Source organism: Saccopteryx leptura, chromosome 2, assembly GCF_036850995.1.
Source record: "Saccopteryx leptura isolate mSacLep1 chromosome 2, mSacLep1_pri_phased_curated, whole genome shotgun sequence".
NCBI classification, from domain to species: domain Eukaryota; kingdom Metazoa; phylum Chordata; class Mammalia; order Chiroptera; family Emballonuridae; genus Saccopteryx; species Saccopteryx leptura.
Window position 1 is genome coordinate 266,723,307 of NC_089504.1, and position 16,512 is coordinate 266,739,818.

General features: G+C 39.4%; 1 protein-coding gene across 2 annotated transcripts in view; it reads right to left on the reverse strand.

Annotated features, from left to right (window-relative positions):
* Nucleotides 1–406: 406 nt before the first annotated feature.
* EDEM3 (ER degradation enhancing alpha-mannosidase like protein 3) overlaps nt 407–16,512 on the reverse strand; it is a 66,501-nt gene continuing 50,395 nt past the window's right edge. For both annotated transcript variants that reach the window (XM_066361714.1, XM_066361713.1), the window contains exons 19-20: nt 8,864–9,049; nt 407–1,487 (exon numbers count right to left, since the gene is read on the reverse strand). In XM_066361714.1, coding sequence (XP_066217811.1) covers nt 1,081–1,487; nt 8,864–9,049 — 593 coding nt within the window. In that variant the 3' untranslated portion in view covers nt 407–1,080. The remainder of the gene's footprint in view (nt 1,488–8,863; nt 9,050–16,512) is intronic.

Consider the following 16,512-nt stretch of genomic DNA (forward strand, 5'->3'; position numbering starts at 1 on the left):
AGTGACAGACTCCTTAGATACAACTTGAGAAACCAGAAACTATAGTTTCAAAAGAGAAAAAAAAAAATAGGTACCCTGATCACTACCACAGTTTTATCATGGCTTTCTAAGATAGAAAATGGAACAAAATGTATTTAGCTATCGGTGATACAGGCCTTGGGGCTCAAACTACATACTAACATGGGATGGAGTCAGGCTGATGACTAGAGGTAATGACCTCTAAGAGACATGAATGGGGAACAATTTATCACTCACCCTACCAGAGTATATATAACCTTAAGTTCCATCTCAGAGTAGTCACAGCTTTTCCTATGGAAAGCCCAATGGCAAGTTAATATGCAACATTATATAGTTTCTCCCTTGCTCCATTTTTCAAAAGTATTAAGTAATCAACTTCCAGCATATATTTTATGACCTTTTTACCTGGTCCCAATGATTAGTCTTTATGCAGAGAACTCATTGAGAAAGTACATTGGCTTCACCTTTGGTTTAAATGAAAAGGACACTGTTAAGAGGGGAAAAGAAATCAAGTCACCTTGATCATGTTACACAATGAAGCAAGTGAGAGAGATGAGCAAAGACGGTCAGCATGGACCCACTTGCTTCATTAACCACTTAGGTCACTTCGAGTGTTTCTGTGAAGGCAGCACAACCAGAATGCCCACAATACACATGTATCCCAAGAGAGCCGCGAACCCCAAGCCAAGAAAGCCGAGCTCCCTTTCCTTAGAGAGTGGTGCACTCCTATTCCCCACCCCTACCAACCGGCTCTCGTCTCCAGCGCTGCAGAAACCTGGAGCCTACGTGTGTCCAGTGGTCCTCTCGGGCCTGAGGCGCCACGGGGTGCTGTGATGCTGCCATCTGAGGGGACTGAGTTTCCACTTATCGTGGGACAACCGGAAACAAGGTCAGTTCTAATGCAGCCAGCGCCAGCCTCCTAGGATACCCACCGCTCCCAGCCGAACGCGGCTGCTCCTCACCACACTGAGCGCCTCCCACTGGAGAGCCTGCTGAGGAGGGTGTCACTAACCACAGTCTGCCTATTCTGTTTAAATACCTACCACCAGATTCTTCTGTGAGTCATAGCTCATCCTTCTCCATCATTTCAAATGCTTCTATATCCTCATTCCAGTCTGCTAATATGGAATCTATGGGCTGGACCTTTTTACCCCAGCTCACGCTGGGACTGGCATCTTCCTCAGTTTCTGACTGTTCTGGAGGTTGGTTATCTAAATCTGTACATTCACCATCGAGGCCTGCAGGCTCACGGTCTCCCGGGGGGGTGAGATCCTGTGGGGACGGAGTCGCGCCTGCAGCGCTGTCCATGTCCGCTGGAGGAGACGGTCCCAGGTGGGAGCCACGCGGGCTCTCGGGAGACCCCTGCTCTGCCACGTCCCCCTCCTGCGAGCCTGGGGTGGACTGCTCAGCGCTCTGGTTCTGAGACTCCTGTTCAGAGAAGGGCTGTTCTTCACCTTCTATTTCAGGGTCTGCATATGAAAGAAATGAGCTTCATGAAACTTTTCCCCTTAAAAAATTCATCACACTTTCAAAAGCATGCTGGTCTTTACAGTCAAATGAAAAAATAAAAGCGAAGGGAAACCCGTTACTGCTGAACAGTGACATTAACAGTAAAGAGTAAAAGACTGTCATACATTGCAATCATGTTTTTCAGTACCTTCATTTTGCAAAATGGGACGTTAGAAAATAAATGTTCTTCCAAATTGAGAGGAATGGCTAACAACTGGTGAGACTGCCTTCAATGGATACTATTAGTAAATGCCAAGAAATGCACTAAAGAGTAACACTATTCAGATGCATATACACTTGCACTGTACGGCAACATTTTATTAAATATCTAAATTCAGGGAAGCCTGCACATGAGAACATATCAAATAGAATTCTAAACAACACATATCACTGCTATATTTTTAGATAAGTCTTTTAGAAAGTAAAATTTCCACTCAGTAAGCCATAAAAATGCAGATAATACAAAATTTTGGATCATTTAAGGGCATTAATGTGGTAATTAAAAATTTTCACAAAGACAACTGAGTTAATAAAACTTCTACTCTTTACCTTTGGTCTATTAATTATAAGCTATAATCATTCTAAAATCCACTGGAAGCTGAATAGTAAGTTAAAACCTCCTGTAAAGAATGTACAATGAAGACACTAGAGGCATTTTATTTAGGGTTCCGACAAAAAAGTGCTTAAATAGCGGCCACGCCCACGTGCTACATCCCCCAGTACGGTCAGTAACCATCTCCCCAGTGTCCATGTGGGGCGGGCACTGTGCAGGTGCTGGGGCTAAAAGGAGGCAAAAACAAACACAGACCTGCCCCTGTGGGTCTTAACAGCTAGCTGGGGACAACATTTACAAAGAATCACAAATAAAGGGAGAACTCTGACACATCATCTGGGATTAGAAATAAGGAGATTTCAAGGTTTCCTTGAGACACTTGAGCGGAGATTTAAAAGAGAAGTGGAGTAAATTAGTTCAAGAGGTAGGGAAGATGGGCCCCTTCTAAAACCAGGAAAACTAAAGGAAACATAGGCAGGAAGGTACAGGCAGGTGCGTGTGTGTATTCACCAACTGATTAGGTAGGGTTCCCTTACTAGGGAAGTTCAGGTACTCGGGGCATATATGCTGGGGTAGTGGTGGCGGGAGGAATGCCCACATTCTCTCCTAAGCTGTGGAAAAGGTATATGTTAAAGAGACAATTAGGGCCTGAAAAGGCAGTGGTGGGCAGTGGCACAGTGGAGAGCGTCAAACTGGGATGCAGAGGACCCAGGTTCGAAACCCCGAGGTCACTGGCCTGAGCATGGGATCATAGACATGACCCCATGGTCACTGGCTTGAGCCCAAAGGTCGCTGGCTTGAGCCTAAGGTCACTGGCTCTGCTGTAACACCCCCAACCCCATCAAGGCACATATGAGAGAACAATCAATGAACAACTAAGATGCCACAATGAAGAATTGATGTTTCTTATTTCTCTCCCTTCCTGTCAGTCCCTCTCTTTCTCCATGACACACACACACACACACACACACACACACACACACACACACACACACACACTTAGGAAAACTGGAAAACTGTTGGGAGGGGAAGCAAGAAGAGAAAACAGGGGCTGCTTAGAGCTCATCAGTGCCAGGCTACCCAAAGTTCAAGAGAAACAAGTTAAAACCTTCAAGTTTCTTTCCAGTTTGCATTAGTCTAGTTTAGAAGGATGGGAAAAGGTGTAATGCTATCTCATCTATGTTTAGGCGTAATCTTGATTATTTAAAAAAATAACTACCCTAGAGGTTATTATACATTATTTTAGAACTCTAGTTAATACAATAGAATAGCATGATAGTCAGTGTAAATATAAAAAAAGGAAAGATTAAATTATCCTTTTCAGATTGTGTTGTATACTTAAACTTCAAGCAACTCTTAATTTTAAAAACATTAAGAATTTGATACCAAGAGTAAAATAAAATAAATAGGCATATACCAATAACCTCTCTATAGTAGCAGAACTAGTTAGAAATAAAATTAAGTACCCTTTCCATAATAAAAATAAAAGCTAAAGACACAGAAATGAATTATGAATGATACCAGAACCATGTTGCTTAATACTATTAAATCTTAATAAAAATAAAAAACAAGATCTGATTAAACTGACACATAAGTGTATGTTCCTAGATGGACAGTCTTAATATTTAACAAAAATTTCCCATTTATATGTAAAGCATGCAATTATACATTCTAAAATCCCATTTCTACTTCTTTTTGTTTAATTTGAGGACCAGAACAGAATCATACTGCTCACAAAAATTAGGGGATATTTCAAAACGAATATGAAGTGATAAAATATCCCCTGATTTTCATGAGCAGAATTAGGGGATATTTCAAAATGAATATGAAGCAATAAAATATCCCCTATTTTCTGTGAGCATAATTAGGGGATGTTTTAAAATGAATATGAAGCAATAAAATATCCCCTAATTTTTGTAAGCAGTGTATTTTTAAATTCCTGTGGAAGAATACATATCAAAGAGAAAAAAATTCTGAAAAGAATTAGTAAGAGGAGAGCTGCTTTATCAAATAAAAAAATTTATTCAAAACAGCAAAGCATTTACTTTTGGCAGAGTAATAAACAGATTAGTGGGCTAGAAGAGCAAGTCCAGAAACATCAACACGTAAGAATATCTGACGGAGTACTGCACAGAGGCAGCAGGCAGGGAAGTCAAGATGGCAGCTGGAGACAGACAAAGAGGAACAAAGGCGCGCCCACACTCTACAAGCTTTACTCTCCAATGTCTGTGTCACTAGTAACGCACTACAATCTTTACTCTCAGGTGTCTGTGTCACCAGCTTGGAGTTTCAGAGCCCTAATAGCGTAATGTCTACATTGTTACATTCAGGAACAGTGTATCAGAAACGTAGGAAGCAGAAGAACAAAGAAAATGTCAAGATACAATGAAAAGAAAATTATGTTTTAATAACAAAAGGACAAAGGAAAACTGGGGGTTCCAGAGCCAGAGGTTCTAGAATCATTCATTCACCTCCACAACCAGCGTTTACTGAAAGCAAGGAATGCAGAAATGAGAATTCTGCAGGTAAAGAAGCACAATGTAATATATATATATATATATAAAGGTCAAAGCAGAACTGTATTAACAAGATGCCTTTGAGACTAAGAGAAGATTTCATAAAGAAGATGGCATTTAAACTGGGAATATAGAATGGCTAAATTCTGAAAGGGAACAAGGACCATGGCTTTCAGGGATTGCAAAGGCACTTCCAGGAAGAGGGAAGTGATTTTGTGAATGTAAAAATGCATGAGAAAACATGACAGGGCTGAAGAAGGGGAGGTAAGTATCAAATCTGCTAAGAAGAATGATTGAGGTGCTACTACCCTGGCAGCAAGCCACCTACACGCATGCTAGATTCTTCTCCTCAGAATCAAACCCTTTCCAACAGCAACCTAACATCCGCAGTTCAACTTAGGACAGGTCCCCCCAGTACACGTCAGTGGGGGAGAAGCTTAGGGAAAGTAACTAACACTGCCCGTTCAAACCAGGGGACCTTCCTTTTCTCTCCCGTTTTCTCTGTCGGCCTCTTTATCAGAGTAACCCTGAAAACATCTGTCCACAGCTCTCAAGGCACTGTGGCCCTACTGCAAACTGCAAGCACGATCATGAATGAAAAATCCTGACCTTTATTTCCCTTGAGAAATATACTGAGAAAAGGAAACTGATTCTTAATTGCAAACTGTTTCAACTTGGAGCTAAAAAGGTAAAAAAAACAGTGTCTTTTGTCCGGGACAGAATTAAAATTAGTATTAAGTACCTTTATAAACTTCACATTTTGGAAAGATGAGACACATGAGAGACACATACTAAAACTTCTGTGGATAACTGAACTGTTAAAAGTGTGACTATTTTGACCTGAAGAAGCCTTATTTTCCCTTGATAAATTACTAATTCTTTACTTCTGAAGAGGAGTATGTACATAGCATACATCCTTATTTACAGGGATACATTCCAAGACCCCAGTGGACGTCTGAAACAACAGATGGTACCTGACCCTATATGTAATTTTTTCCTATACATATATACCTATGATAAAGCTTACTTTACACATTAAGCATAGTAAGAAGTTAACAATAACTAATAATAAAATAGAACAACTATAAGACTATACTGTAATAAAAGTATGTAAATATGGTCTTTCTGACCTGGCTACTAAGTGGCTAATGGGCAGGGACTGCATATACGGAGGCCGGGCCAGGTGATTCACGACCAGAACAACAGGCAATTTGAACTTGTAAACTGTTTATTTCTGAAATTTTCCATTTAACATTTCTGGACTGTGGTTGGCCATGGGCAATTGGAACCATGGCAAGAGAAACTACAGATCAGGGGGTACTGCTGTAATGGGATCTCTGAACATTTTTGCTAGCAGATATTTCTGTATTAATGGTTGGGCCTTGTCATCAGACTAAGGAGGAAGGAGAGCGGGTGGGGGCTTGTTCCGGGGCTTCTACTTCTGTTAATATGTGGGAAGAATTGCTCAATCACACCATGTGACTTTATAATGGAAATATGTATTTGTGGAGTAAGATCTTTAGAAAGGGCAATCTGAAGGACATTTCTTTGTTCAGATTTTTAGGTGCTATTATTTGTTGTGCTTCTATAATCGGACCTGGACCCTGGGTGGGACAATATGTCCAGCTGCACAGTTGGGAGAAGAAAGGGTGCCTTCTTGGTCTTGTTCAGTGTGTCTCAAAGTGTCTAATTACTTGGGATGCTTAACATCTCATTCTGATCCTCCGCCTTCAGAGAGTCTGATTCACTATTCTGTAGCAGGATCAGGAATCTACACCTCTAACAAGCTCATGAGCGGGTTCTGAGGCAGCAGAGAGCATGATTGTGCAGTAACGGCACGGACAAACTAGTGAGGACTGCTACAGACATGAACTTCTTAGGATATTTTTCTAAATAAGTAAAGTAGGTGACTTCATAAACCCGTTATCACTGACGTTTCACATTAATAAATATTAGCAATGATACTGTAACTTGTTGTTGATTTAGTTCATACAGCTGCACAGTTCTTGAAAGCGCTCCACAAAGGGTAGTTTGTAAAGACTTTTGGTCAAAAGATCGCTCTATTACAGAATCCCAGTTCAATAAATGTATCGACTACCCAAACTTTAAAATACACACTATAGTTTAAAAGCCTCTTCACTGCAAGGTGAAGAGAATATTGCTCAGATAAAATTTTTTTGGTAGTAGTAGAAATTTCTTATATATCTGGTATGGGAAGCACATGCTTTTACATAATCTCATAGTCCTAACCCCATGCATCCATACAAACACACAAGTTTTTAAAACAAGTCAATATTTTAAATATCTGACATTGTATTCAAATAAGAAGTGATCAAAAGTAATACATGCCAAAACAACACCATCTTTGTTAGGGACTCTTGCACAGACATGGACCAGTGAATTCTCATTATATGGGGTACTTAATTTACAGGATTTTTTATAACAGGATCAATAAAGAATTATTATGGAATAGCTGACTAGACATGAAAATAATCTAATTACATTAAACCAGATACTATCATGGTATCCACTGAAACAAAATTATATATATATATGTCCATGTATATATGTATATATATATATGCTTACATATATATACACACCAACATGGATATATATACACATATGTAATTTAAGGCTTATTAATGCAAGATACTTACTACTATTAATAATGTAGCTTGGAATCATTTTACCTTTTAATATTGCTGCTGAAATTCCAATGGTAGCACAAAATGGGGAAAAAGCAAAGGCATTAGAGTTATATGGAATAATCTGCCCACTGGATGTGCCAAAATGCACGTCAGTAGGAAAGATCTGAGTTTAGAAAAAGGGCTCATCAACACCAGGTACATAGGAGGATTAAAGACGACAAGAAATCCTCTCTACTCTGTTGTTTCCATCTATCACATCCTTACATGGCATCTACCCTACTCACTCCACTGCTCTCAAACAGCTGACATTAGAAAGAATCTCAAAGAAGAATAAAGCGATACAGAAAGACAAAACACTGATTTGCTAGCAGTAGAGTATTGCTAAACTTTTATGTTTTCTTTTTACTGTTCCACTTGGAAGTTATGATGAATTAAACCAGTTTCCTACATATCCGTCAAACAGACATCCCAGGGGACTCAACACCCCTGTATAAATTATAAAGCTTCATCCACTTAAGAGGGATGAGGGTCTATAGCCCTCTCTGTAGATCTCTCTGGTGGGTAAGAAGGACTGCTACCATAAGCAGGATCACGTCTATGTCTGATGGTTTCCTTTCCCTCACTTCTCCCCTATTCCTGAAACTATAAGACTACTAGGAAGACCTTGCATTTATACAGTAATAGGGATTTCAAAGATCTTTCAAATTAGAAATATTTTGGCCTAGAGAGGACTATATACTCTCATGATTTAATAAGGCATGCTGTCTTCTTCAGACATCAGCCATTTGCAACTACTGTAACCTATAACTAGATCTCAGTGGAGAGAAGCTGCTAGATTCCTATCGCCTTCGCCACAACACTGGTCATTCGATTACAGGTGCCTGGTGAAACCCAACTATTATACTGTATATACCACCATTCTGTGTGATCTCTTTTTACTCCTTATAAAAGAAGTATAAGGTGCAGTTATCAGTAAAACTGAATGGTGACCATCTGAGAATGTGAAAATGATGTAATTGCTTGTATTTTTATCACTTGGCAGAATCAGAGCAAAATTATAAATTACATATAAAAACAGAGTTCAGCCTGACCAGGTGGTGGCACAGTGGATACAGCATCGAACTGGGATACGGAAGGACCCAGGTTCGAGACCCCGAGGTCACCAGTTTGTGCGTGGACTCATCTGGCTTGAGCAAAAAGCTCACCAGCTTGGACCCAACGTCACTGGCTCGAGCAAGGGGTTACTCGGCCTGCTGCAGGCCCGCGGTCAAGGCACATATGAGAAAGCAATCAATGAACAACTAAGGTGTCACAACAAAAAACTGATGATTGATGCTTCTCATCTCTCTCCGTTCCTGTCTGTCTGTCCCTATCTATCTATCCCTCTCTCTGACTCTCTCTTTGTCCAAGTAAAAACAAACAAACAAAAGACCAGAGTTCAAAAGCCAAGTAAGTGTTTTACTCCTCTTATTTCTAAATGAAGAACATACTTGAAACCATTTTCTAAAAACTGTACTTATTGTACCAGTAAACCGAAAACACCTTTTTTCGCTCACTTTTGTTATAAGACTAGAAACATCAATCCTCAGCCACATGCGGAGAATGCCTTCCCCTACCTCGGTCCCTGGCCTTGTCGGACAGGAGCACCTCCACGGCCTCGTACTCGCGGACGGCGTCCAGGATGATGCTCCCTTCCTTACTGAACAGGAACAGCATGGGGATCCGGATGTCGTCGGTATCCTTTCCGTCCCCTGCCATCTGGAACAGCGGGGCAGTGTCGCTGCTGCTCCCCTCGTTGTCATCTGGCCAAAAAATGAACACAGCAAACAGAAAGCAGTCACCCTCAAACAGATCTGTGCACCAATCGGTACGGTTGGCGGCATTAACCTTATGCATCAAGAACCATAAAATAACACACTTTTGGGGCCCACTAATTCTATTCCTAGATATTTATCCTGAGAAAAATAATTCAAAAGAAGCAACATGACCTATGCCCAAAGAAGTTTACTGAAGCATGTGTTATCTGTAATTGTGAACTATAAACAGTTATAAATAAATTACAGTGAACTACTTAATGGAACACACAGGAAAATAAAATGTTACATGGAAAAAGGAGAACATAAAATTTTATGGTTATGACTGTAAAATACTCATAAGCTTATGAAAAAGCTTAGAAATGGAAAAATTCAAAGACTTGGTTGGGTGACAAAGAATTAAGAGTGAAACTTTATTGTTAAGATTTCCTCTAATGGCATAATATTCTTTTACAAAATTACAATTGATAGTTCTTTTTTTATATACTACTCACAAGAATCATTATGACTACAGTGGTGTTTCCTCCGTAAGTAGGATTAAGCAGCTCATTTTTACACTGTTTAAATATCCGTGGTTGGACACTGAAACACACGCCACTCTTGTGTCCAGCCCTGGTCTCAGCAGCCGGTCTCCCTGGAGAATGCCGGCCCCTCTCAGAGAGCGTGCTCTGACAGGCCCTGCTATGTGGGGAAGACCAGGGAGGACCCTCCCCTTAGCAGTAACCGATTAGACAAAGAACAGCGATGTGACCACTGGGCTCTCGGGGCACCTGGAAGTGGCACGAGGAAAGTGGGAATGGCCATTGGAAACCTACCGGCAAAGAGGGAGCAGGCTGATGAGAAGCTGGAGAAGGGACGAGAACCACGTCCCAGGAGGACACTGCGAGACAGAGCCGTGGGAAGCCCAAGCTAGCATGGCTCCTGCTGACTCTAGTTCCCACCTCACCTTCCTTAGAATGGTCAGTCGTATTTCTTACTCGTGGGTCCAATGAAAACCATCCATTCAAACACAGTAAACAAACCTCTTCCTAAACCAGCTTAAAAAACTGTCTCTTGCAGCCAAATGATTTCTAAGATAATTTGTATTTCTAGTACTTGCAATAAAGACAACTAAATCCTCATTTGCTCACTTACATACAATTAGAGCCAATAAAAACCAAACAAAATGCCTCATCAGAAACAAAAATAGACTTAGGGGAAAGAAGTTACCACACAAGAAAGTTTCCTTTCAAAAATTAAGTTTATTGAGAGAAAGGATCATCGCCTCTTAATTTATTTACCTACAGAACTCTTTAGAGAATTATGTAACAAACAGAAAATGTTTGACTTGACAAACCTTGCAGAGTAGACAATACATGAGAATTAAACTTCACCACCAAACGGGGAAACTAAAAAATACTCCACGTATATTGCAGACTTTATTTTTAGTATTTTTATAGTTTTAGTCTCAGTAAGAGATATTCAAAATGATAGTGATGTCAAGCTATTAAATTCTTCAATAAAAAGAATCTCAGGGTGGAAAACCGCCGAGGATGAAAAGATGAGTTAGGCCAGGCACCAGCGAACGTCACGTGGCACGGGTCAGACGGTGAGTACATTAGGCTTGTCAGCTCTGCTCAGGCCACCACCGCAGCCTGAAAGGAGGCACAGGTAACCTGCACACAGTCTGGCACGGAGGGTGCCGATGAACCTTTCCAGAAACAGGCAGTGGGTTGGCACTGGCCTACAGGCTGGAGTTTGCCAACCGCTGATTTAAGGTATTTGGCAGAATTATCCTAATACTTAACTAATGAAATCTATGCATTCATTAAACCAACACTTGAGTGCCCATATGGGATAAGCAAAAGGAACAGTGAATTTTTTTTATAAAAATAATCATAATATTTTAGATGTCTTAATTTTGATTCACCCTAAATTCAAAAAAGGAAATCTATCCCAATCAGAAAGAAGAAAAATCAAAATGGATTTTCCCTGTGAGAGAAGCTATGCAAAAGAACTGACTTCCCAATTCGGATGGGACTTCAGGGCGTTTGGTTACATTTTCTAAGTATTAACTCCTTCCTAATTATAGCATAGACATATTTCTATTTCCCCCAAGAGTCATGGCCTGCCTGTTATAAGTGATTTTCTATGAAAAATAATTAAAGCACATTGGCTGAAATACATGAGTGAAATGATTGAAGGTGTGTAATTTCAGTAGAAAAAAACCCCAAGATAAAAATTTACTAGCAACTAGCGCTTATACCTATGATATGTCAGCTATTATGCTAAGAAAATTTACATATGTTATCTTCAAACCTTATAACCACCTAAAAGACATTTATTACTATTTTCACTGGAGCTCAAAGACTATTCTGCTGAATGAACAGAGAAACAAAGCCAGACCAACGGGACACCGTGATTCGGGGCACTCCCCAGGCCTGACTCCAATGCCTGGGTTTCTGTGGTGGAATGGGTAAATTCAATGGCTCCCCCTGGAGGTGGCAGGACGTAATTCTTGCCCTTAGGGGCCTCTGGATATCGTGGGCACACTTTCTTATCCATTTTCCCACCGTCACACCTCTCTCTAAGTATCTGACTGGTAGTAATATGTATATAGAAACCCAAATCTTAACTTTCAAAAAAGATTATGAGAAACCTGAAGGTGGCAGCAGAGTAGGCGGACGCACAGACGCCCAGCTCTCACCACCAAACTGGAATACAAATCAATTTAGGAAAAATCAGCGTGAAAAACCAACTCCGGACTACAAGAACAGCTCTCAAAAACCAAGGAGCAAAGAAGAAGCCACAACAAACCTGGTAGAGAGCGCCTGAATCTCCTCTGCTTACAGGAACGGAGGGAGGGGGTGAGGCTGAGAGCCCAGAGGGGATCTCACTCCAGGGAAAAGAGCAGAAAATATTGCTCACAGCCACTTGCCTGGCGACCAGGGAGCGAGGTGTGTTGAAAAGACCAGTTTATCTCCCAAGTGGAAAGGAGAGAGAGAGGGAAAGACTGTGAGGGGCTAAGGAATGCAGGAGACGACCTAAAAAAGCTGACTCATCCATGCTGGAGGCGGCCATAGCTTGGGGAGGGACTGATCCTTCCACAAAACAGTACTGAATTGCTTCCGGATCAGAGATCTCCAGACATCTCTCCAGTTCCAATCAGCGCAACAAGATACAGCTGAAAACAAGATGTGGGGAGGAGAGGCAGTAACTTAGGTTTCATGGAGATCTGAGATACACCTCCCCCTACTGAAGCTGAGAAAACACCCTGCCCCCAGAGAGATTAGTTGGCTAAAGAGGCCTTCAGAGTCTCAAGTTACACCCATCGCATTCCTGGATACAGTTTCAAGGAAGCCCCCTGCTGAGATCAGTAAACAGGACTATCATCTGTTAAGAAAACAAACAAATCAAGATTTCAAAGCTGTCCAAATCCGAAAGTGGATCACAAATAATAGCTGATACCAACCTAAGAAGACCTAGAAATAACACAACTGAAAACTGGAGGCAGACAACACCAAGCCTAGACTCAACCAACTCTACAAACAAAACACCCAAACACAGACAATGAGAAGACAAAAAAGTGCAATCCAAATGAAACCACAAGAGAAAGCTTCAGGAGATGAAATGAGTGATATGGAAATAATCAAACTTCCAGATGCGGAGTTCAAAATAATGATTGTAAGGATGCTTAGGGATCTTAGAACAACAATGGATGGTCATTATGAACACCTAAATAAAGAAATAGCAAGTATAAAAAAGAATCAGTCGAAGATGACAAATACAATATCAGAAATAAAGACCACAATGGAAGGAATTAAAAACAGGATAGACAGAGCTGAGGATCAAATCAGCGAGTTGGAGGACAACTGGAATGAAGGCATGAAAGCAGAGAAGAAAAAAGAAAAGAGACTCAAAAAGTCTGAGGAAACTCTTAGAGAGCTCTGTGACAACATGAAGAGAAATAACATCCGCATCATAGGGGTTCCTTAAGAAGAAGAAAAAGAACAAGGGATAGAGACTTTGTTCAATCATATCATAGCTGAAAACTTCCCTAAATTAATGCAGGAGAAACTCTCACAAGTTCAAGAAGCACAGAGGACTCCATTAAAGAGAAACCCAAAGAAACCTACACCAAGACACATCATAATTAAAATACCAAAGCTAAGCGATAAAGAGAAAATATTAAAAGCTGCAAGAGAAAAAAAAGCTATCACCTACAAAGGAACCCCCATAAGGTGACATCAGACTTCTCAACAGAAACACTTGAGGCCAGAAGGGAATGGCAAGAAATATTCAAAGTAATGCAGAACAAGAACCTACAACCAAGACTACTTTATCCAGCAAGGCTATCATTTAAAATCGAAGGAGAAATAAAAAGATTCCCAGACAAAAGCAACTCAAAGAATTCATTACAACCAAACCAAAGCTACAGGAAATGTTAAGGGGCCTGTTGTAAACAGATCAAAGTGGGAAAAGAATATAGCAAAAAAGGAATACAGCTTTAAAGAATAAAATGGCAATAAACAACTACATATCAATAATAACCATAAATGTAAATGGATTAAATGATCCAATCAAAAGACATAGGGTAGCTGCGTGTATAAGAAAACAGGACCTGTGCATATGCTGTCTACAAGAGACACACCTTAGAACAAAAGATACACATAGATTGAAGGTAAAAGGATGGAAAAAAAATATTTCATGGAAATGAAAAAAAAGCTGGGGTAGCAATACTTATATCAGACAAATTGGACTTTAAAACAAAGGATATAGTAAGAGATAAAGAAGGCCACTACATAATGATAAAGGGAGTAATCCAACAGGAAGATATAACTATTATAAATATTTATGCACCTAATATATATAAAGCAGACTTTGATGGATTTAAAGGGCGAGATCAACAGCAATACTATAATAGTAGGGGATTTCAATACCCCACTAACATCACTAGATAGATCCTCAAGAAAGAATATTAACAAAGAAACAGACTTATTGGACACACTAGATCAACTCGATTTAATAGATATCTTCAGAACCTTTCACCCTACAGCAGCAGAATATACATTCTTTTCAAGTGCTCATGGTACATTCTCTAGGATAGACCACATGTTAGGGCACAAAAGTGGTCTCAACAAATTTAAGAAGATTGAAATCATATCAAGCACTTTTTCCAATCACAACGGCATGAAACTAGAAATGAACCACAACAAAAAAAGCTCAAAAATTCTCAAACACATGGAAACTAAGTAGCAGGTTGTTAAATAACGAATGGATTAAGAATGAGATCAAAGAAGAAATAAAAAAATTCCTAGAAACAAATGACAATGAGCATACAACAACTCAAAATTTATGGGACACAGCAAAAGCAGTCCTGAGAGGGAAGTTCATAGCACTACAGGCACACTTTAAGAAGCTAGAAAAAGCTCAAATAAACAACTTAACCCTGCATCTAAAAGAAATAGAAAAAGAACAGCAAGTAAAGCCCAAATGTGGTAGAAGGAAGGAAATAATAAAGATCAGAGCAGAAATAAATGACATAGAGGCTAAAGAAACAATACAGAGGATCAATGAAACTAGAAGCTGGTACTTTGAAAAGGTAAACAAGACTGATGAACCTTTAACTAGACTCATCAAGAAAAAGAGAGAGGACTCAAATAAATAAAATTAGAAATGAGAGTGGAGAAATAACAACTGACACAACAGAAATACAAAATATTGTAAGAAAATACTATGAAGAACTCTATGCCAAAAAACTAGACAACCTAGATGAAATGGACAAATTCCTTGAAACATACAATCTTCCAAAAATCAATCTGGAAGAATCAGAAAACCTAAACAGACCGATTACACCAAATGAGATGGAAACAGTTATCAAAAAACTCACAACAAAGAAAAGTCCGGGGCCTGATGGCTTCACAATTGAATTCTACCAAATATTCAAAGAAGAACTAACTCCTATCCTTCTCAAACTATTTCAAAAAATTCAAGAGGAAGGAAGACTTCCAAGCTCCTTTTATGAGGCGAGCATAATTCTGATTCCAAAACCAGGCAAGGAGTACACAAAAAAAGAAAGTTATAGGCCAATATCTCTAATGACTATAGATACTAAAATCCTCAACAAAATATTAGCAAACCGGATCCAACAATATATGGAAAAAATCATACACCATGATCAAGTGGGATTTATTCTGGGGAGGCAAGGCTGGTACAATATTCATAAATCAATCAATGTGATTCATCACATAAACAAAAAGAAGGAGAAAAACCATATGATAATTTCAATAGATGCAGAAAAAGCATTTGATAAAATCCAACACCCATTCATGATCAAAACTCTCAGCAAAGTGGGAATACAGGGAACATATCTCAACATGATAAAAGCCATCTATGAGAAACCCACAGCCAACATCATACTAAATGAGCAAAAATTAAAAGCAATACCCTTAAGATCAGGAACAAGGCAGGGGTGCCCCCTTTCACCACTCTTATTTAACATGGTCCTGGAAGTCCTAGCCACAGCAATCAGACAAGAAGAAGAAATAAAAGGCATTCAAGTTGGAAAAGAAGAAGTAAAACTATCATTATTTGCAGATGATATGATATTGTATATAGAAAATCCTAAGGTTTCAGTCAAAAAACTACTGGACCTGATAAATGAATTCAGCAAAGTGGCAGGATATAAAATTAATACTCAGAAATCAGAGGCATTTTTATACACCAACAATGGTCAGAAAGAGAAATTAAGAAAACAATCCCCTTCACTATTATAACCAAAAAAAATAAAGTACCTAAGAGTAAACTTAACCAAGGAGACTAAAGACTTGTACTCAGAAAATTACAAAGCATTGATAAAAGAAATCAAGGAAGATACAAACAATTGGAAGCATATATACCGTGCTCATAGTTAGGAAGAATAAACATCATTAAAATGTCTATATTACCCAAAGCAATCTATAAATTCAATGCAAGACCAATTAAAATACCAATGACATACTTCAAAGATATAGATCACATATTCCAAAAATTTATATGGAACCAAAAAAGAACACGAATAGCCTCAGCAATCTTAAAAAAGAAGAATAAAGTGGGAGGTATCACACTTCCTGATATCAAGTTATACTACAAAGCCATTGTACTCAAAACAGCCTGGTACTGGCATAAGAACAGGCATAGATCAATGGAACAGAACAGAGAACCCAGAAATAAACCCACAGCTCTATGGACAACTGATATTTGACAAAGGAGGTAAGGAAATACAATGGAGTAAAGACAGCCTCTTTAACAAATGGTGTTGGGAAAATTGGACAGCTACCTGCAAAAAAATGAAACTAGATCACCAGCTTACACCACTCACAAAAATAAACTCAAAATGGATAAAAGACTTAAATGTAGGCCGTGAAACCATAAGCATTTTAGAAGAAAACATAGGCAGTAAGCTCTCCGACATCTCTCGGAGCAATATATTT